Genomic DNA, 22,460 nt, shown 5'->3' on the forward strand with positions numbered 1-22,460 from the left:
AAAGAGATTACTGCCGTTCTAAGACGTTGGGGTGTAAGGATAGAATTTATGGGTTCTAGCCTTGGAACGAGATGCCTGGTTCACTGTGAATGCCTGTGAGTTTCTAATCCACACACAGTGAGCAAGGAATCAGAAAATCTACCTATCATGCTGTCTATTATAAGGGCATTGGTTATTAATTTGTATATGTTCCATTTCATTACTCCAATGCTGCACTGGCCCTCAAGGAATGTGTTATAAAACTTTTATAAGTACATAAATGTCTGTCTTATCCCCCGGACAGAATCTCAGAAGTGGATACATTGCGAATGTAAATGTGAGATTGGAGAAGCAACAACTCAGAGCAGAAATAGAGCAGAAAAGCACTGCCAGGACAGGAGAGATCTTTTTATCATTTAACCATGATGTAGAGGCATTGTCCAAAAGGATACCAGCAACAATTCAGGTAGGACTGTGAATGTCAAGCAGAGTGCACTGGTTTCTCAAGCATTGCACTTCCTCAGATCTTTTACATCAAGTGTCACCAATACAGATTCAGATCTGTGGGTGTAATTAAGTGCTAAACGTTAGTGAAACAAACTCATCTCATTTTAATTCCTGCTGTTCCTTCTAAAAGCAGATGACTGCTCCTTATCTTTTTTCTATTCTCAGCTTATGAATTATTGTTTTTGCTCCTCCCGATCTCAACTCCAGCCACCGACAGCACTGAAAAGCAAGACGTTAATGCCAAAATTGTGGAATAATTGGCCCCAATTCAGAATTCCCACCACAGCTGTTCATTATATCTGGCCCACTTTTGCCTTCATTTCCAAACTTCTTAATGGGATATTCTAATTGGCATTTTTAGTAGTAATGGCTTGATTACCTTTAATTGTTTCTGTCTCTGTAATATTTTTGGGTATATCAAGAAAATGTGAATCAGAAATAGAAAACTTTTTTCAATGCAAGTAGAATGTACTACTACCAGTGAAATGTAGTAGTGGAATGTACTACTAGTGAAATATAGTAGCAATGTGTGCTACTTGCAGTGAAATGTAGTAGTGGAATGTACTACTGGTGAAATATAGTAGCAGTATGTACTATTACCAGTGAAATATAGTAGTGGTACATACTATTAGTGAAATATAGTAGAAGTATTATACTACTAGTGAAATATAGTAGTAGTATGTACTACCACCAGTGAAATGTGGCAGTGGTATGTACTATTAATGAAATGTAGTCAAAGTGTTTAACTACTAGTGAAATATAGTAGTATTGAAATATAGTAGTAGCATGTACTACGACTAGTAAAAGATAGTAGCAATATGTACTACTACTAGTGAAATATAGTAGTATGTACTACTGCTAGTGAAATATAGTAGCAGTGTGTATTACCACCAGTGAAATATAGTAGTGGTACGTACTACTAGTGAAATATAGTAGTAGTATGTATTACTAGTAGTGAAATGTAGTAGTTGAATGTACTACTACTAGTTAAATATAGTAGCAGTGTGTACTACTCCCAGTGAAATGTAGTAGTGGTTCATACTACTAGTGAAATGTAGTAGTGGTATGTACTACTACCAGTGAAATGTAGTAGTAGTACATACTACTAATTGCATTGTCAGCAGCGAAGGCCTGGGGCAGCGCAGCTCCGCATATCACTGCCCCACAGACTTTCAGGGCTCTTGTTAACGTAGACAATCGCAAACTATTGTGTGTGTGGGGGAAGGTTGCTCCTGAAATATTGACACACACTCTTGGAGACCCCCAGTCCTAATTTCTGAAAGGCAGTGTCAGCTACCCAAAGGAAAGTAATGCTGTCACAGCAAATTCTTTTTTATTATTATGCAGCAACAGAAGTAATAACGAAAATATAGAAATCTGCTAGGCTCGCGGACCCACTGGAATTCCCTTGTGGACCCCCTCAGGGTTCGGTTGCTGGAGAATATGTACTTAGTAGAACAAGTAGATAAAGGAAGTGATTTTGCTTGCAAAGCTTATATTCCCATTAAGAAGTTTGCCTTTCTTTCCCGTTGTTGTTAAGCTGACTGTTTATTATTCTCTCTGTGTCTTTATAGGTAAACTGCAGTGGAGAAGCTTCCCAAAAGCTGCTTTTGGGACACTGTTCTGGAGCAGTTGCAGGCCAACCGTTTGAGGTACAGATTTCATTTACAAAACAACGCCACAGATATTGCTCAATTCTAGAACTTAGATACCACAAACGAGGCCTTAGTTTTGAAGGTTGCTTCAAATCAGTACATAGGCAAGAGATAAGAGCAAGACTTGTTCATACTTCAAAATTATTGCAGACTCTGGGCTTCCCAAGTGATACACAAGTGACGGCCTTTTACAAGAACAATACAAATAAGCATGTGGCCATGTTTCACCTAATGGCTGATGGACATAAAATTTTAACTGATGGTGAATTATCAATTAATCCTCATTTTGGGTGGTACTGGGTGGGATCCTATTTGAAGCCAGGTGTTAACTCCCCTAACAATTCTGTGGAGATTAGAGGGTTAGTGAGACCAAAAGGCTGTGATTCGACAGGATCACTTAGAGCATCATCCAAAAATATGTTTATTACGATAAATGTTACTACAAAATGCACCGATTCCTATGGTGCTGAAATCAAATGGGCACACAAAATCAGGAGTGTGAGAAGTAAAAGAGAAAAGAGATTTTCCTTCCAAGCAGCTGGAGAGGTAAAAGATAACCTTTACACAGGTGGTTTTGAGTTGCAAAACAATGGGAATTATTTCAACACCAGTGCAAAACTACTTGCCTCCAAGAACAAAGCTATATTAACCTGGACTATGAAGCAGAGATGGAGACAATTAAAATCCCTGGCGATTCCTAAAAGCATACGAGTAGAGAGTTTGGCGTACTTCAGAAGTAATTCCATTGGAATGGCTGCAAATATTATATTTGATGTAAAGCCTATTGAACTAAACCTGAAAGCAGTTTGGAGCAGAAGAAATAGATTGGACCTGTTCCTCCAACATGCTGTTCCTACATGGAGAAAGATGGGGATACCTGCCAGAAACAAGTTGATTGCAGCAGCTACGTTTGGAAACAAAATGGTTGTCAGCCTGGAAGCCATGGCAGGGCCCTGCAGAGTTATTGCAAGTGGCCAACTTACAAGGAGCACCTTTAAGAAGTGGAGCTTGGCCATTGACAATCAATGCCCCTACTTTGAGGTAGAAGGAAACATGTGCCCAAATGGGTGCACTTGTTTCAACACTTTAGATTCTTTTCATTGCTCCTTTCACTCTGGGCCTACAACTCAAAGCTGTGCTGAGCCAGTTCATAAAGCAAGGACTATCAGACTAAAACTAAAGCTGCTGTGTATGTGCACTGCAATTAAAAATAAGACATGCCAATGAAATGCCAGTTATACTATTATCTGGTTTCATTCGCTCACGGCATGAAACCATTTCCCGTACAGTTGTTGGACATGATGGTTACAGATTTCAAATAATTATGATCATTGTTTGATAATTGGCTGGTACTTGTACAAGAATTGCATATTACTGAATTTTGCTGATGCTATCAATGCTAGTGCTTGTAACATTGAAATTGGCAATACAAGTACTGACACTCAGATGTGTAATTCTGATTCCATTAAAAGATCGTTGAACTTCAAATGTTTGCGAAACTCTGTAATTTCAATATTCTTCAACAAACTGTTGATTTGTGGAGATTTTAAAAATGTGATCACAGTCTCCTGATAATCTCATGCTGATTTCAGCATATATACATTCTATTGTTTTTGTACTTGTAGGCATCAAATTGGAATTTTTTTAAGTTTGATGTTGATTTTCCTCAGTATCTATCTGTTAGAGATGACTGCTGGTCTTGGTTTGGATTTCTGATGCGATCTTGACCTGATCCTCCCTGCTCTTTGCCCACTTATATAGAAACCAGATTTGAACTATTGAAACTGCTGAGCTGCAGTCAAGTTTCTAATTGTTGGTTTGGATTTTCTGATTATAGAAATCTGCTTTCTTAACATAAATCCAAACTGGGCTGATTTAAGTGCTATTACAGCTTGTCCTGATGCCAAGTTTTAGCTTCATACTAGAGTGGCCCTGGTGTCTGTATAGTCTCCCAATATATACCGTGATAAATATGCTCAGTAAATGAACTGGTATCGGTGTTGGATAAGTGATTTGTTTTCCTGTGCTTTCTGGAACCACTTTCCAACACTAGTATTAGTGAATGTATCAAAGGTGTTATTGATACAATTCACTAACAATTCTCCTGTTGCTTGCCTTATCTGAGCACTGTTCCTGCTATTTGTCACATTTTTGAGCCAACAAACCAAAATCCTGAAGGTTTTAATTCTGTAATGGACAACATCAATCAATGTTGTCAGAAGTGTTGCCAAAATCCATTAACATATTTGTCAAAAAAGGCTCAAGTGCTCCTCGTGGGAAAGTGTGAGGATAAGGTTGCTTGTGCAGAAGATTATAATTCCAATGTAGAACATAATTACTGTATTCACCTCAGATCTTCAAGTTCTTAAGATAATTTTTCAAGTGTTGAATTTCCTGTTTGGCTTTTAAAGGCTATACTTTTTATATAGCTTTATAACATTTGCAAAAAATTGACTCATAGATTTGAATAAAACAAATGTCTGTTCTATTAATAAAGAGTTACATTAACTTCTTTATCTCACATTTTAGAGTACAGCGCCAGCAAGATTCTCACTGAATGGCACAATGAGGAAAGACTGTTGTGAAGCAGACTTCGTTGGCCAGCTCCAAATGGACAACAAATTTGCACAGCTTGAATTGCAGACTGCATGGAGCCCAAAGCCCAGCATTGACATTGGTTTCAGGCACTCTGTTCCTTTACTACTCACTGTGGGCATTCCAAAGGACAACAGATTACTGATCCGAACAGGCAAAGGGACAAAACATGAGGCATCTGTCGAATTTATCATTGGCAAATGTAGCTTCAGAGCTGTGGGTGATGTCAAAATCCCTGGCAATAGAAAGGAGGGAATGAGAACCGATTGGTCAGCTTCTCTTATGAATAGATGTCTTATCCTTGAGGTATGGGTTAGGGCTTGTTTGGTGAAACCAGATTGCCAGTATTTATTGTGCATCTTATAGCCTGGTCTGTATCCCCCACCTAAGAAGGGAGTATATTTTAAGTGAAATTACTAACTTAGCTTGTAAATAAAAGAGAGCCCCTTTTAAAATTAATTTCCAAATATTTGAAATTTACATTGAAATATGGTTAAAATGATATGTAAAGCAGTTATTTCCAGCTATATTCCCTTAGTTTTGCTGCTTTTTTAACTAGTTCTACAAATCATATGATTAATATAATATATTTATTAATGTCAGAAAAACTTTTAATATGTACACACAAATTACTGAGCTAATTATTAATAACAGAAAATATCTGGTATTTTACAATTTCTGTAAGTAAGAAAATCAACTAACAGCAGCCCTCTTTGGCTCTTTGTTTTTCTTTTTCTGATACCCTTTGCCTCTCACATTGGTGGAAGAATTGTAAAGTGTAGTGACCTCATAAATATGCTCTTTATGAATGTATCTACAGCGTCACTACACACAACAATCAGGGCAATTCTTGCCTATTTTTGTTTTTCTGTTTTCTTTTGCAATTCACATGGACTGTTTGTCCCTAATTTCACTCTCTCAGGCATGAAATTCAAATTGTTCCATTTTGTTAATGTCCGATAATGGGCCAAATAAACCATTGTTACACACCAGCTACCCTTTTACACATACTTTGGTCACTGCCACTATTGAGACATTATTGCTGTTTTATGTTGGTGTCAGTGAGGTGTTTGTGCTGGCAATGCTCAAAGCAATTAACAGTGTCAACTGCTGCAGCCATGGGTATGGATGCCAAATTTTCTTTCACATCGAGGTAAATTTTGGAAGCCAATTCCTAATTCCACTTGTTCTTGATTCTCCCACCAGAGGAAATAGTTTCTCCCTATTATCTACCCTATCAAATCCTTTTAACATTTTAAACACCTCAACCATATCACCCCTCAATCTTCTATACTCAAGGGAATACAAGCCAAGTTTATGCAATCAATCCTCATAATTTAACCTCCTAATCCCCAGTATCTTTCTGCTGAATCTGTGCTGCAACCCCTCCAAGGCCAATATATCCTTCCTTAGAGGTGGTGCCCAAAACGGAATGGAGTATTCCGGATGGGGTCTGACCAAAGCTCGATACAATTGAACTATAACTTCCTCCAGTTTGTATTCTAGCTCTCTTGGGATAAAGACAAACATTCCATTAGCCTTTTTGATTTATTTTTGTACCTGTCTACCAACTTTTAATGATTTGCGAATTTGGATTCTCAAATCGCTTTGAAGGCCTTAGAGAGGGTGCAGACAAGATTTACCAGAATGGTTCCAGGGATGAGGAACTTCAGTTACGTGGATAGACTGGAGAAGCTGGGGTTGTTCTCCTTAGAGCAGAGACGGTTAAGAGGAAATTTGCTAGAAGTGTTCAAAATCATGAAGGGTTTAGATAAAGTAAATAAAGAGAAACTGTTTCCAGTGGCAGAAGGGTTGGTAACCAGAGGACACAGATTTAAGGTAATTGACAAAAGAACCAGAGGCGACATGAGGAAAATCTTTTTTGCGCAGCGAGTAGTTATGATCTGGAATGCGCTGCCTGAAAGGATGGTGGAAGCAGGTTCAATCATGGCTTTCAAAAAGAAATTGGATAAATACTTGATGGGAAAAAATTTGCAGTGCTACGGGAAAAGAGCAGGGGAATGGAACTAACTGGATTGCTCTTACAAAGAGTCGACACGGGCTCGGTGGGTCAAATTGAGCTTACTATCTTAGGGGGTCCAGATCTTGATCTCAACCCGGACCTCCCTCCCCGGTAGGCCCCATTCCTGGCCTTCAGGAGGCCAGTACACCTCTTCTCATCCAGCATATCAGCCTCCAGACTTAAATCAGGTCCCTGTCAGTCAGAGAACATGGGCACCCTGAGGGGAGGAAGACCCCACCCCCTCTGCATCAGTGGTTTTGTTTGGAGCAGGCAGAGGCTCCAACCCCAAACAAGTCCACAGGAAACTCACGCAAGTCCGGGTGCTTCTGGGTGCTGATGAACTTTGCTGATGAACATTCTGGCAGGCTCCAGTTGGAGTTGCGGCAGGAGTCTACTAAAATGATCAAGCTATTTAGATCCCAAAGTTTATTTAGAACTACAAGGAACATTTTTCTACCAAATATGAAACAGGTTACAAAAACATAAACTTTGAGCCTGAAGGAAGTAAAATGCCTGAATAAATAGACTATTTCATATATTGTAGATGTTGAGCTCTGGGTGCATGCATATCTGAATGAACACTTTAATTCATTTTCCCACAGAGAGTGGGTGTTCCACAGAGTCTGGAAACCAGTGGCTCCTTGAATATCAACAGCTGCAACATTGCAATAAAAACAAATATGCTGAACGATGGTAAAACAGCCGAGTTTCATCTGGAGACATCTTGTGATCCCAAGTACACAGTGCAGGGGGTTTTCAAACACACAATTCCACAGCTGAGTAACCGAGGCCTTCCCAATGAAAGTAGAATACTCCTGTCTGCTATAAAGGGAGCAAAAATGGAAGGCTCGTTCCTGCTGCAGTCTGGAAATTGCAAAGTCCGAGCCAATGGTAACTTAAATCCTGGAGCAAAAGCAGAGTGGATGTGGGTGACAGAAACAGATTGCCAGGTTTTACAGGTAGAACTCATCTAAGAACTGAGTTGAAATGAACTATTGAATAACCTCAGGAAATCCTTTGAAATTTTGTACATAAATCAATATTTCAGAGTATTAGAAAGCTCAATCACTGTCAAGCAAATTAGTTTCTGTGTGTAAAAATATCTAGCCCTTATAGAAGTCTCGCAAATTACACACGCTCCACATCTATTGGACTTGACGGCAGTTTTAGAGGCGTCCTAATGTCCCTCCTCCCACTCAAGGCTAATTGCCCACCTAAGAGTCGTAGACATCAGATATATTAAATGATATTGATTTGCTAGTCCCTCTGACGTGAGTCTTTGCTTCCTCTTGTTTATGGTCCTGATTAGACTGGATCTAAACAGCATTCCTGGTGCATCTCAATAGGCCAGTCACATTATTCTCCTAACTTCAATTCAGTGTAGGAGAAAAATATAACTGAACCATTGAGAAGCTTAAGTAATTACAAACATATTTATAAATGTTATTAGAAAACTTAAATCCAGACACCCTGAACCTTCAAAATTAAAGTTTGGAAAGTTTTTAACTAACAAAAACTTTCATTTCTGCTGAAATCAAGCAACTTGCAAATCAAATTGTTACTAAGATTTCATCAAATTTCACCTAAGGTTTTCTGTTTCATAGATAAGTAGCAAAGTTTCACAATTGCGATGACTGTATTATGAAGAGGAGATACTGGAAGTATACAGCCGGTCAGACAGTATCTGTAAAGAGAAAAGACAGGTTAATGCTTTGGATGTAACCTTTTGTCAGAACTGTTTGGTTAATCTGTCTTTTCACATAAACTGACTAACCTGTGGTGTATTTCCAGCATTTTCTGTTTTTGTTTCAGATTGCCAGTATTTGCATTTTTTTTTCTTATCATTTGTGATGATTCTAATGACATTTCGATTTCTAATGATTCTAATTTTGTACGCAGAGAGTTGTTTTGATCTGGAATGCACTACCCGACAAGGTGGTGGAAACAGATTCAATAGTAACTTTCAAAAAGGGAATTGGATATGTACTTGAAAAGGAGAAATTTACAGGGCTACGGTCAAAGATTTGGGGAGTGGGGCTAATTGGATAGCTCTTTCAAAGAGCCGGCACAGGCACAATGGGCCGAATGGCCTCCTTCTGTGCTGTTTGATTCTAAGACTGTCATAAATACCCTCTGATATGCACTAGGCACAAGGGCCTGACATTCTGTTTTTTTTGGTACAAAAGTGGTGTAGTTCTGGCATAGGGGACCAGTATTTAAGGAATGGGTCAGACACACTAGTTGCACTTGTTCTAAAACCCATGATAAATTCCAGGAGAATTGGCTGCTGGCAGAAGATGCATCCACACCCAAAGTGATGCATATATTCAAATGACAGAATAATGAGGGTCAAAGCTGCTATCCCAGAAATTGTGCCATTTGCACTAGAATTGTACCTGACTTAAGTCACGCCTGTAGAAGAGAAGGGTAAATTACCTCCATGGCTTATCAAACCAGCAAATGGTTGAGTGATTAGAAATATCTTTTATTAATTATGAAAGGCTTCTGCAAGCTGCCTTTCAGCAGTTCCAGGCAGGAAAATCTTATGCTTCCCACTGTTCTGTCATGGAGCTCTTACCATGGGGTGCACTATGGGTACTATGTCCTTATGATGGATGCAGAACAGAAGCAGGAGGAAGAGGGAATTACAGGGGTACACAGGATATGGTAGACCAAAGGAGAAGACCACTGACTAGGAGGTACCATTCCACCAAAGTCTACAGACCACGCCACTCCTTTGGTAATGTCTCAGAAGAGGTCTGCTGAAAGAGGCAATGGTTCAGTGAGAAGGCATAGAAGGGATTGTCTCCTATTGCAAACTAATCTTCAAACATCCTCTCAGTCTCACAAACCAAAGAACAGACATACCTCTGAATACTGAAATTTATGTCACAAAATGGCATAAACTGTGATTATCCATTTTTTTAAAGAAATGAACACTTTTATTTCAGTCAAGTGTTTAAGATAAAACAATTTTGTATGGTATTAACCAAAATTGTTCTTTTTTTTAGAATTTTAAGATTCCAGCCCAGTCACAATTTAATGGATCCATTCAGATTGAAGGTTGTAAAGCAGAGCTTCTAACTGATGTCCAATTAGAAGGCAAGAATGCTTACCTGGAGCTAAAGTCAGAGTGTGACCCAAAAGTCCACATAGAGGTTGTATTTGAACACAAATTGCCAGTGTTAAAAGGAATTCCAGCACATAACAAGCTCTTGTTTAGAGCAGAAAAACACTCAAAATCTGAGTTTGAATTGGATTTGAAGTTGGGCACTTGTAATCTTCTAGCAAGTGGAGGTCTTCAAGTGAAAAATAAAACAGAATTAAACTTTTTAATAGAGAATAGATGCAAAAAACTGCAGGTATGTTTTAATGATTTTTTTTTACCTGATTGTTTAAGTGTCAGGGGGATCTTTGTGGACTTCTTTATACATTTCTAATGAGGCTGTATTGCATTATTGTTAGCTGGTTGTATTTTATCAAGTGAGTGGCCAGTGCTGGAGCAGTGAAATACCTTAAATTTCCATTTTACCTAAGATTCTAGCCACTGACTGATAAAAATACTGAAATGACAGCTCCCCGTTCACAGGGTTTAAACTCGCATTAACTGTCCACTTTTACATACTAGAGTTTTCACACTGTAGCTCTTTAGGATCTTAGGTGGACCTTTGAGGCTCCAGACCACTGGCAGGCCTTGAACACAATAGGCGGTATTGCATTGGAAATTTTCTGATAAGCTTCCCACTGTGTGCGAGGCCTGCCAGTGATTTGAGGCCTCAGAAAGTTCCACATCCCATTTGGTTCAGACTGCTAGGGTTTAAAGTTCACATTTATAGCAGTCCCAATTCACTTCAGTATTATGTTAGCAGCCCAGTAGGTGCTCAAAAATGTTCTCCCTGCAGTAAACCAGACAAGTGCCAGGCAGTGACCATCTCCAACAAGAGAAAGTCTAACCACCTCCTCTTTACATTCAATGGCATAACCATTGTCGAATCCCCCACCATCAACATCCTGGGGGTCACCATTGACCAGAAATTTAACTGGACCAGCCATATAAATACTGTGGCTACAAGAGCAGGTCAGAGGCTGGGTATTCTGTGGCGAGTGACTCACCTCCTGACTCTCCGAAGCCATTCCACCATCTACAAGGCACAAGGAGTGTGATGGAATACTCTCCACTTGCCTGGATGAGTGCAGTTCCAACAACACTCAAGAAGCTCGACACCATCCAGAACAAAGCAGCCCGCTTGATTGGCACCCCCATCCACCACCCTAAACATTCATTCCCTTCACCACTGGCGCACAGTGGCTGCAGTGTGTACCATCCACAGGATGCACTGCAGCAACTCGCCAAGGCTTCTTCGACAGCCCCTCCCAAACCCGTGACCTCTACCACCTAGAAGGACAAGGGTAGCAGGCACACGGGAACAACACCACCTGCACGTTCCCCTCCAAGTCACACACCATTCCGACTTGGAAATATATCGCCATTCTTTCATCGTCGCTGGGTCAAAATCCTGGAACTCCCTTCCTAACAGCACTGTGGGAGAACCGTCACCACACAGACTGCAGCGGTTCAAGAAGGCGGCTCACCACCACCTTCTCAAGGGCAATTAGAGATGGGCAATAAATGCTGGCCTCGCCACCGACACCCACATCCCATGAACGAATAAAAAAACACTGATATGCCTTGCTGTTTATTCCAATCTAATTCAAATCTTCTATTTCCCAGTGGAGTCAGCTCCACTATCAAGAAGCAGAAAATTTCCGCTACATGATCGGAATACATGGTGTATTCATAGCTTTAACTAGTTATTGCAAACCCAACTACAAATTCATTATGAATATAAAGTTTTAAGATATGAATTAAATATATTCTCTTCTTGCATACATCAAAAATAGCTGATTGTATTTTTTTACTCACACTCATCTTCGCTTCAACTATTGAGACCCAGGCCCCAGTTTTTTTGTCCTCTTGCCCCCCACCTCCCCCTCCCCTGCCTGACCACGGATCGGACAGAGTGCACCTGAACTCGCCTGGATTTCCAGGTCCAGATCATTTGCATAGGCCTGATGATCCCCAGATTTCCCTCTTGACAGGGGCATGTCCCTGGAATTGGCATTGGAAATCCAGCTGCTGCAGCAGGTCTGAAGAAGCACTAATAGCTGCTGACTGCAGGGCCTTCTGGACACTGTCCAAAAACAGCAGTCAAAAGCCCGCTAGCCCAAGGCTCCATCAGTGACCTTATTTTCATTTTGAGGCCTCTTTGTCTTTGTTCTATCAGGGCCAGGCAACAGACGTCCATTGATGTAGCAGGAGGTAAATGAAGCAGGTGGTCCCATTAGGCCCTCTCCCCCATTTACGTAGTTGCCCTATGCTTGTGCTTCTCCAGGTAGAAGCACCCTATCAAACCTTCAAGGGATCCACAGGAGATCCTGTGCCACAAATATTCACCCCTTTTTCCTATTTCTTCGTGCCTGGGAACTGAGCATTCCCCATGCACGAGAGAACTATCAGGGCATTGATCAGTTAAATTAATGTACTCAAAAATAATATGACTAAACATCAACCCCGAGGCATAATTCCAACTGGTATACCAGGCTTATGCCTGCTACTGAACTCAGCCAATGACCCCATTGAAACTCATGGGATTTGGGTGGGGTCAGTAGGAGCGGGTATTCAAGAACAATCTGATTGCTCCTGCAGCTCCATTATAAAAAGAGCTGCTTCAAAACCTGTTTAAAAAAAATTCTAGTCCCCTTATTTTTTGGGATCCAGGCACTAATCCTGGCCTGGACCTCCAGGTGGTCCTTATTTACCCCTGGGTCGGCTAGTCTCACCAAATGTACCTGCATTGAGTCAACATTGGGTTTCAACTAAGGGCCATCACTGGCCTTGTAAGGGTCGGGCAGAGGCTCTGTCCCTTACAAAGCTGATTAGAAACTTCCCCCAGCATCCAAGACACAGTCTATAAGGTTCCCGGCTGAGATGGTAGCCATCCCGGTGGATTCCTGCAGAAGTTTCAACAGGAATCCCATCAAAGTTGTACCGTAGATTTTCAGGGCCTTCCTTTTTATATATTGCTGCCGTCTTCTTAAAAAAAAATACCTGCCCATAATGGTTGAGCAATGTCTGACCTGACTATTTATCTGCAGGGCCCAACAATAATGTCAAACAGTAGAGGTAAACTTTGAAATCCTGCATTTCTGATTAATCACAGATCACGGTCATTGATGGTCTGTCTTTATATATATTTGGGGTGAAATTCGCCCTGAGGGAATAGTGCAAAAAGGGCAATAGCGAACTTCCAATGGATAAGAAAGTCGGGCGGGGTGTAAAAACGGTCTGCTGATTCACTATGGCCTGTTTTGTGCCACCGTTCAAGATCAGTTTCACACCCCATGAGTTTTTGTAAGCCTACTTGAGCATGTGCCTGTTGCAAATGGGCTTTTGGACTCGCTAGGTTGTCCTGGTTTAAATAGAAATATTTATATAAGTAATTATTTAATTTACTCTCTCTGTTTCAGGATCTGGGAGCACCACTGAAAATTGATGGGGCAGGTTATATCATGATGAATGGAGTTAATTTTAATTCACAGATACAGATAAATGTTGATCAAACTAAGCTAGAAGGTCTGCTGACTCTGAAGGCTAGTGCTGTAAGTACTGTTGCAACTTGAGTCTTGTCTTCTGAACACCCCATTTATTTAAACCACAGTGGAGTTAATAGAAAATTACATGAGAGGGGAGAAACACACATAATTGGCCAGCACGGCAGGGTAATAGTTATTTAAATGTTATGCATTATATTGCACTGCAACTAAAAAATAATTATAAAATCCATTAATGAAAGTTGCAGTTAACAAAATTAAACATGCTCTTTGACACTTCATACCCACTTGACATATTAAGGATTAATTCCTTGCACTTCTGCAGAATCAATTTGGAATGCCTAATGTCTATAATCACCGATAGTAATTTTGACACTTTTTCCCCTATAAGAATAAGCATGAGATTGATGCCTCGTTATTCCACAACATTGAAGGTGCCTCACGGCTCGGTATTCCAGGAAACACAGTTGTGGCTATAACAGCTGAGAAACAGGCCAACACGTACAAACGGTCCGTCCGATTTATTGTTGATAACAAGCAGGTAAAGTAGAAAACATTCTAAATACTCTGATTGTATTTGGAGAAGAATAACTACAAGATTGCAGTCAAATGAAACCAGATTTGTATATCTGCAAAGCTACACCCACCATTCTGAATCTTGTCTATTTATTAATAATGTATAAGTTCACATTCTTTTATATTAGGCATTTGATAAAGTGCCACATAATAGGCTTGTCATCAAAGTTGAAGCCCATGGAATAAAAGGGACAGTGGCAGCATGGATACAAAATTGGCTAATGACAGGAAACAGAATAGTGGTGAACGGTTGTTTTTCGGACTGGAGGGAGGTGTACAATGTTGTTCCCCAGGGATCGGTACTAGGACCGCTGCTTTTCTTGATATATATTAATGACTTGGACTTGGATGTACAGGGCACAATTTCAAAATTTGCAGATGACACAAAACTTGGAAGTCTAGTAAACAGTGAGGAGGATAGTAATAGACTTCAGAAGGACATAGGCAGGCTGGTGGAATGGGCGGACACGTGGCAGATAAAATTTAATGCAGAAAAGTGCAAAGTGATACATTTTGGTAGGAAGAATGAGGAGAGGCAATATAAACTAAATGGTACAATTATAAAAGGGTTGCAGGAACAGAGAGAAGTGGGGGAATATGTGCACAAACCTTTGAAGGTAGCAGGGCAGGTTGAGAAAGCGGTTAAAAAAGCATACGGGATCCTGGGCTTCATGAATAGAGGCATGGAGTACAAAAGCAAGGAAGTTATGTTGAACCTTTATTAAACACTGGTTCGGCCACAACTGGAGCATTGTGTCCAATTCTGGGCACCGCACTTTAGGAAGGATGTGAAGGCCTTAGAGAGGGTGCAGAAAAGATTTACTAGAATGGTTCCAGGGATGAAGGACTTCAGTTACATGGATAGATTGGAGAAGCTGGGGTTGTTTTCCTTAGAGCAGAGAAGGTTGAGAGGAGATTTGATAGAGGTATTCAAAATCATGAAAGGACGACACGGAGTAGATAGAGGGAAACTGTTCCCATTGGCAGATGGGTCAAGAACCAGAGGACATAGATTTAAGGTGATTGGCAAAAGTACCAAAGGCTACATGAGGAAAAAATTTTTTACACAGCAAGTGGTTAATCTGGATCTGGAATGCACTGCCTGAGGGGGTGATGGAGGCAGATTCAATTGTGGCTTTCAAAAGTGAATTGGACAAGTACTTGAAGGGAAAAAATTTGCAGGGCTACAGGAAAAGGGTGAGGGAGTGGGACTAGTTGGATTGCTTTGACAGAGAGCCAGCATGGACTCGACGGGCCAAATGGCCTCCTTCCGTGCGTTCTATGATTCTATGATTATTGCATCCCATAAAACACCAGTGTATTTATGTTAGTTCATAAACCACTAGATCTCACTGTACATTTTTTTTAAGGAGCACATTTTAAAGTATTATTTAGTTTATCGGTGATTTTCAGACTGTGCAAAGATTCATGTAGTTAGGTTACCATGACATCATCCCACATGTTTTTTTGTCATCAATTTGGCACAGCAGTTTGGAGGGTGAGACAAATGGCTATTTCACAATGTAACAAGAAAGTAGGTTGAGAGGCCATAAGTAGCAATTAGTGAAAAGTAAATTTAGAACATATATCACGAAAAACTACTTTACTCAAAGAATGATAAATGTTTGAAATAGTTTATGTAGAAAGGCAATAGAGCAGGAATATTGGGGTCATTCAAAATGTAATTAAGCATCATGATGGAAGGACTATGTATTAGAGGGATTAGTCTAGTTATGCCAGATGGATTGTTTCTCATCCCTGACTTTACATATGTTCTTATTCTGTACAGCAGGAAAATAAATTTCTTTCCGGCCTCCTAGTCACTCTTCAATTGCACCACATGGTTAGTGACTTACCTTCCTCACTACCCCGCCCTCCCCAATGTACCCAGGTCCAGTAGCCCCATCAAATTATCACAGAAAAAACAACTTACATTTAAATGGCACCTTTACCATACTGAAACGTCCCAAACACCTCCAATTCTGGCCTCTTGCACATCCCCAATTTTCATCGCTCCACCATTGGCGGCCATGCCTTCAACTGCCTAGGCCGTAAGCTTTGGAATCTCCTCTCCTCTCTCCTCTCTTAAAACCTACCTCTTTAAACAAACTTTTGGTCACCTCTCCTAATATCTCCTTATGTAGCTTAGTGTCAAATTGTGTTTGATAACACTCATGCAAAGCGCCTTTGGACTTTTTACTATGTTAAAGACATTATATAAATGCAAGTTGTTGTGTGGAAGGAGGAGAAGGAGAGGAATTAGAGATTACTTGAGGAACAGTGAAAGCTATAAGTTTTTAGCCGGTGCTTGAAGGTAGGGAGAAATTAACCAAGGCAGAGGAGTTTAGTGAGAGAGTGCAGGATGAGATGATTGAAGGTTTTACCATCAATGGTAGAGTTGAGGGAGCAGAGAACAAACTGTAGGAACATTAAAGGATGTGAGCAGGGGTGACAGGCTGGTGAAGATTGCAGAAAGGAGTATGGTGAGTAGGCTTTTGTGCGGACAGGTTAAGTAAAAAATCCATTGAGGATCCTACACTTTCAAATCACTGTGTCAGCCTCCATGTCTCATGTCTTTCATAACACGTTTGATAATGTTATCGACTACATTTGTTGGTAACAGGAAAGTGACATTAATGTATCAAGAAAAAGTTCCAGAAGTAACCTATTTGTAGCATAAACTACCAAGCATAAATCACCACTCAAATTGTACAAACAGATGTAACATACTTATGCCATCAGAACACAAGAAATAGGAGCAGGACTAGGCCATACGGCCCCTCGAGCCTGCTCCGCCATTCAATAAGATAATGGCTGATCTTCTGCCTCATCTACACTTTCCCGCCCTATCCCCATATCCCTTGATTCCCTTAGTGTCTAAATATCCATCAGTCTCAGTCTTGAATATTCTCAACGACTGAGCATCCTCAACCCTCAGGTAGAGAATTCCAAAGATTCACAACCCTCTGAGTGAAGAAATTTTTTCTTATCTCGGTCCTAAATGGCTGACCCCTTATCTTGAGACTGTGACCTCTAGTTCTAGACTCTCCAGCATCTACCCTGTAAAGCCTTCTCAGAATTTTATACTTTTCAATGAGATCACCTCTCATTTTTCTAAATTCCAGAGAATATAGGCCCATTCTATTCAATCTCTCCTCAAAGGACAACCCTCTCATCCCAGGAATCAATTTAATGAACCTTCATTCCACCCCATCTAAGGCAAGTATATCCTTCCTTAGGTAAAGAGACCAAAACGGTTACCAGGTGTGGTCTCAACAGAGCCCTATATAATTGCAGCAAGACCTCCTTACTCTGATACTCCCACCCTCTTGCAATAAAGGCTAACATGCCAATTGCTTGCTGTACCTGCATGTTAACTTTCTGTGATTCATGTACAAGGACACACAAATTCCTCTGACTACCAACATTTCTTAATCTCTCACCTTTTAAAAAATATTCTGTTTTTCTATTCTTCCTACCAAAGTGGATAATTTCACATTTCCCCACATTATACTCCATCTGCCACCATCTCACTTAACCTGTCTATATCCCTTTGCAGCCTCTTTGCATCTTCCTCACAGCTTATATTCCCACCTAGCTTTGTATTGTCAGCAAACGTAGATACATTACACTCGGTCCCCTCATCTGAGTCATTGATATAGAGTGTAAACAGTTGAGGCCCAAATACTGATCCTTGCAGCACCCCACTAGTTACAGCCTGCCAACCTGAAAATGGTTCATTCCTACTCTGTTTTCTGTCCGTTAACCAATCCTCAATCCACGCTAATATAGTACCCCCAATCCCATGAGCCCTAATCTTATGTAACAACCTTTTGTGTGGCACCTTTTCGAATGCCTTTTGAAAATCCAAATATATTATATCCACTGGTTCCCCCTTATCTACCCTGTTAGTTACATCCTCAAAAAATTATAATAGATTTGTCAAACACGATTTCCCTTTCATAAAACCGTGTTAACTCTGCCTACTCATATTATGATTTGAGGGCCCTGTTACTACGTCCTTAATAATAGATTCTAGCATTTTCCCTACTAATTGGCTATAGGCTAACTGGCCAGTAGTTCCCTGTTTTCTCTCTCCCTCCTTTCTTTAATAGAGTGGTTACATTTGCTACCTTCCAATCCACAGGGACCGTTCTAGAATCTAGGGAATTCTGGAAGATCAAAACCAATGCATCCACTATGTCTGCAGCCAGCTCCTTTAAAACCCTAGGATGTAGGCCATCAGGTCAAGGATTTGTCAGTTTTTAGTCCCATTAATTTCTCCAGTACTTTTTCTAAACTTAATTGCTTTAAGTTCCTCACTCTCATTAGACCCTTGGTTCCCCACTATTTCCGGTATGTTTTTTGTGCTTCTACTGTGAGGACAGATACAAAATATTTGTTTAACGTCTCTGCCATTTCCTTATTCCCCATTATAATTTCTCCTGTCTCTGCCTCTAAGGAACCCATGTTTACTTTTGCTAATCTCTTCCTTTTTACATACTTATAGAAGCTCTTACAATCTGTTTCTTTATTTCTTGTTAGTTTACACTCTTTCAATTTTCTCCCTCTATCAATTTCTTGGTCATCCTTTGCTGATTTCTAAAACCCTCCCAATCCTCAGGCTTATCACTCTTTTTGGCAACATTGTAAGATCTTCTTTTAATTTAATACTATCCTTAACTTTTCCAGTGGAGCTTTTTTTCCTCAATATATTCGTTGAGAATTATGAAATATTTCTTTAAATGTTCACCATTGGTTATCTACCTTCATATCTTTTAATCTATTTTCTCCAATCTACCTTTGCCAACTGACCCCTCATACCTACATAATTGGCTTTGTTAAATTTAAGACCTTAGTTTCGGACTTAACTACATCACTCTCAAACTCAATATGAAATTCTATCATATTATGATCACTCACCCCCCCCCCCCAGAGGATCCTTAACTATAAGATTACACAATACTAGATCTAAAATAGCCTGTTGCCTTATTGGTTTCTCGACATAATGTTCTAGAAAACTGACTCGAATGCATTCCAAGAACTCGTCCTCCAAACTACTTTTGCCAATTTGGTTTGCCCAGTCTATAAGAAGATTATAGTCCCCTACGATTATTGCATTACCTTTGTTATATGCTCTTCTAATTTCCTGATTTACACTCTGTCCAACATTATAACTACTGTTAGATGGCTTATTAACTACTCCCACCAGTGTTTTCTGTCCCTTGTTATTTCTTAGCTCTACCCATACTGATTCTACTTCCTGATTTTCTGAGCTAAGTCCTTTCTCACTACTGCCTTTATCTCATCCTTTATTATCAGGGCTAACCCCCCCTCCCCAAACTCCTTTTCCATTTTGCCTATCTTTTCTAAAAGTCAAGTACCCTGGAATATTTGGTTCCAAACCTTGATCATCCTGCAATCACCTCTCAGTAACGGCTACGAGATCAAACCCATTTATCGCCATTTGTGTCATTAATTCGTCTATCTTGTTACAAATGCTTCGTGCATTCAGATATAGCACCTTAATTTTTACTTTATACTATTTTTTCCTGATGTGCCCTTAGTCACTAATGCCCTATTACCTTTGTTAAACTCTCTGTCCCTTCCTGACACACACTGCTTATTTTTACCCAAATTGCTACTCTGCTCTACAGCCTTGACTTTTCTCTTTAGACATGTAGGGAAGCCCTTATTTCCTGTGATTCTTGGACATTGAACGAATAGCCAAGTGAAGAAAATCACCCTCACTCACGGTAGTTTCGTTAATCAAAAGTAATTATTTAATGATGTTATCATTCATATGAGCATTCATAAAGCAAAATCAAACCATACATATGACTTTCCTCTATAAAATCCAGTTTATACACTTAATAATTCGCAACGTTATTATGTAATGACAATAATTCATACACACATCAGGCAAATCATTAATACACATACAACCTTTAAACCAAGGCTTTTGCTCATCAGGCCTGAAGGTTGATCAGCTCATCAGTACTCAAGGTCCTCTTCTTCTTGCTTGATATTCAACTGCAGTGTGCGTTCCTTGTCACTGCCAGTTGGTGAAGAGACTGTTCTTCTCCCAAAGTCTTTTTATATTGTTCTTTAACCAACAGGACGTAGGATTGGGGAGGGTCATTCTTTTTGTCCAATCGCTGCCTGTTGCTATGCCTCAATCATTAACATACTTCAATGATTGACAGTTTAGGCTTTGATCAGGTGACTGAAGACCCTTTGATGTAGAAAAGACCATGTGCTCGAACAATGGGTTGACTCTGTTTATGGCCTTTCATGTAGAGATAGCCCCTTACATTTCTATGCCCAGACATTCTTAATGGTCCTTCCGTCTCCAATTTTGATTGCTTCACTGGCTTCAAATCCATTTCTTACACCATTTGACCATATGCTGGATGCAATACCACTTGATGTTTCACAACTCCCAGCTTTTTGAACAGATTATCGGATAGGAATGAAAGGGCCAATGCCTTTTCACACCAATCACTGCTTTCCTGATCCGAAGCCTTTGATGTATGTCCTTGTTGCCTTTTCTTACATTACCCCCTGCTGTGTTGAAAAGCTTGTGCTTCCAAAAGCCTATGTGTTTTGAAAGCCTGACAACGCTTTAAGCTCAATATTATCCATATAGCTTATTTATTTAATAATCTAGATATCTATCCGCAGTCTAGATCCCAAAACTCAGACTTCTCCAACGCCATCAGCGTCAGTGAGGGAAAAACAGGATTTGCGAGAACACAGTTTACCACATTACTGTGTTTGCAGGTTTTCAAATGTCTTTGTTTAAAAGGGGTACAACTAACCCTTTCTTTCAAATGTCTTCTGTTAAAAGGATTTTGAACCTTGAGACTTAAAATTTACCCTTGCCTGAACCCTCCCCCACTCTTATTAGTTTAAAGCCCTATCTACTGCCCTGGTTATTCGATTTGTCATGGCACTGGTCTCAGCCCGGGTTAAGTGGTGTCCGTCCCAACGGAACAGCTCCCTCTTTCCCCAGTACTGGTGCCAGTGCCCCATGAATTGAAACCCCTGCTTCCCACACCACACTTTCAGCCACGCATTTAAACATCTAATCTGTTTGTCCCTATGCCAATTTGCACGTGGCTCAGGTAGTAATCCAGAGATTATTACCTTTGAGGTTCTGCTTTTTAATTTGGACCCTAGCTCCTCAAATTCCCTCAGCAGAACCTCATTCCTAGTTCTATCTATGTCGTTGGTTCCTACGTGCGACACGACAACTGGATCCTCCCCCTCCTGCTTCATGTTCTTCTCCAGCTGCGAGGAGATGTCCTTAACTCTGGCACTGGGCAGGCAACACAGCCTTCGGGACTGCCGGTCGCGGCTGCAGAGAACAATATCTATCTTCCTAACTATACTACCCCGAACACTAACACATTCCCTTTCACTCCCCCCACTTGAATGGCCTCCTGTACCACGGTGCTGTGGTCAAATTGCCCATCCTCCCTGCAGTCTTTGTTCTCATCCATACAGGTAACAACTACCTCATACCTGTTGGACAAGGACAAAGGCTGAGGCATCTGGGGTCCCCTTACCTGCCTGACTCGCAGTCACATCCTCCTGTCCCTGACCACTAACTAAATCTAAACCACTACCTAACCCAAGGGGTGTGATTGCCTCCTGGCTCACAGTGTCCAGGTCACTCTCCCCCTCCCTGATGCATCGCAATGTCTGCACCTCACACTCCAGCTCAACAACACTGAGCTGAAGTTCCTCGAGTTGTAGACACTTACTGCAGATGTGGTTGCCTGCGATCACGCTGCTCTCCACAAACTCCAACATTCTGCAGTTACGGCACAACACCTGCACTGCCATCTCTATCTAATCTTGTTTTATTTATTTACTTAAAGTTTTTATGTAATTAATTCACTTGGTTTATTTTTTTAATTAATTTACCTAGTTTAAATTAATAATTGAATTAAGTATTAGCAAGCTATAGGTTCCTAGTTTAAACCATTGCCCCAGCTTAGAGAGCATAAAAATGTATTAATCACCAACCAGTCACTTGCCTGCTGTCCTCTGATATCACTCTGTCTGTGTTTGAGTTGGTCTCAGCTTTATATCCCCGCCCTGCTCTCGGTCACTGATCCCTCTCCTTTATATCCCCGCCCTGCTCTCGGTCACTGGTCCCTCTCCTTTATATCCCCGCCCTGCTCTCGGTCACTGGTCCCTCTCCTTTATAACTCCACCTTGCTCTCGGTCACTGGTCCCTCTCCTTTATAACTCCACCTTGCTCTCGGTCACTGGTCCCTCTCCTTTATAACTCCACCTTGCTCTCGGTCACTGGTCCCTCTCCTTTATAACTCCACCTTGCTCTCGGTCACTGGTCCCTGTCCTTTATATCCCCGCCCTGCTCTCGGTCACTGGTCCCTCTCCTTTATATCCCCACCTTGCTCTCGGTCACTGGTCCCTCTCCTTTATATCCCCATCTTGCCCTCGGTCACTGGTCCCTCTCCTTTATATCCCCATCTTGCCCT

At 40.7% G+C, this 22,460-nt stretch overlaps 1 protein-coding gene across 1 annotated transcript in view; it reads left to right on the forward strand.

The window, feature by feature from the left end:
- Positions 1 to 22,460, forward strand: part of LOC137340965 (uncharacterized) — a 125,938-nt gene that overhangs the window by 15,362 nt on the left and 88,116 nt on the right. The window contains exons 5-11 of the mRNA XM_068003775.1: positions 284 to 445; positions 2,061 to 2,138; positions 4,671 to 5,042; positions 7,362 to 7,718; positions 9,771 to 10,121; positions 13,288 to 13,419; positions 13,763 to 13,912. Of these exons, the coding sequence (XP_067859876.1) occupies positions 284 to 445; positions 2,061 to 2,138; positions 4,671 to 5,042; positions 7,362 to 7,718; positions 9,771 to 10,121; positions 13,288 to 13,419; positions 13,763 to 13,912 (1,602 nt within the window). The remainder of the gene's footprint in view (positions 1 to 283; positions 446 to 2,060; positions 2,139 to 4,670; positions 5,043 to 7,361; positions 7,719 to 9,770; positions 10,122 to 13,287; positions 13,420 to 13,762; positions 13,913 to 22,460) is intronic.

Source organism: Heptranchias perlo, chromosome 22 (assembly GCF_035084215.1).
Source record: "Heptranchias perlo isolate sHepPer1 chromosome 22, sHepPer1.hap1, whole genome shotgun sequence".
In the NCBI taxonomy this organism is placed as follows: Eukaryota; Metazoa; Chordata; class Chondrichthyes; order Hexanchiformes; family Hexanchidae; genus Heptranchias; species Heptranchias perlo.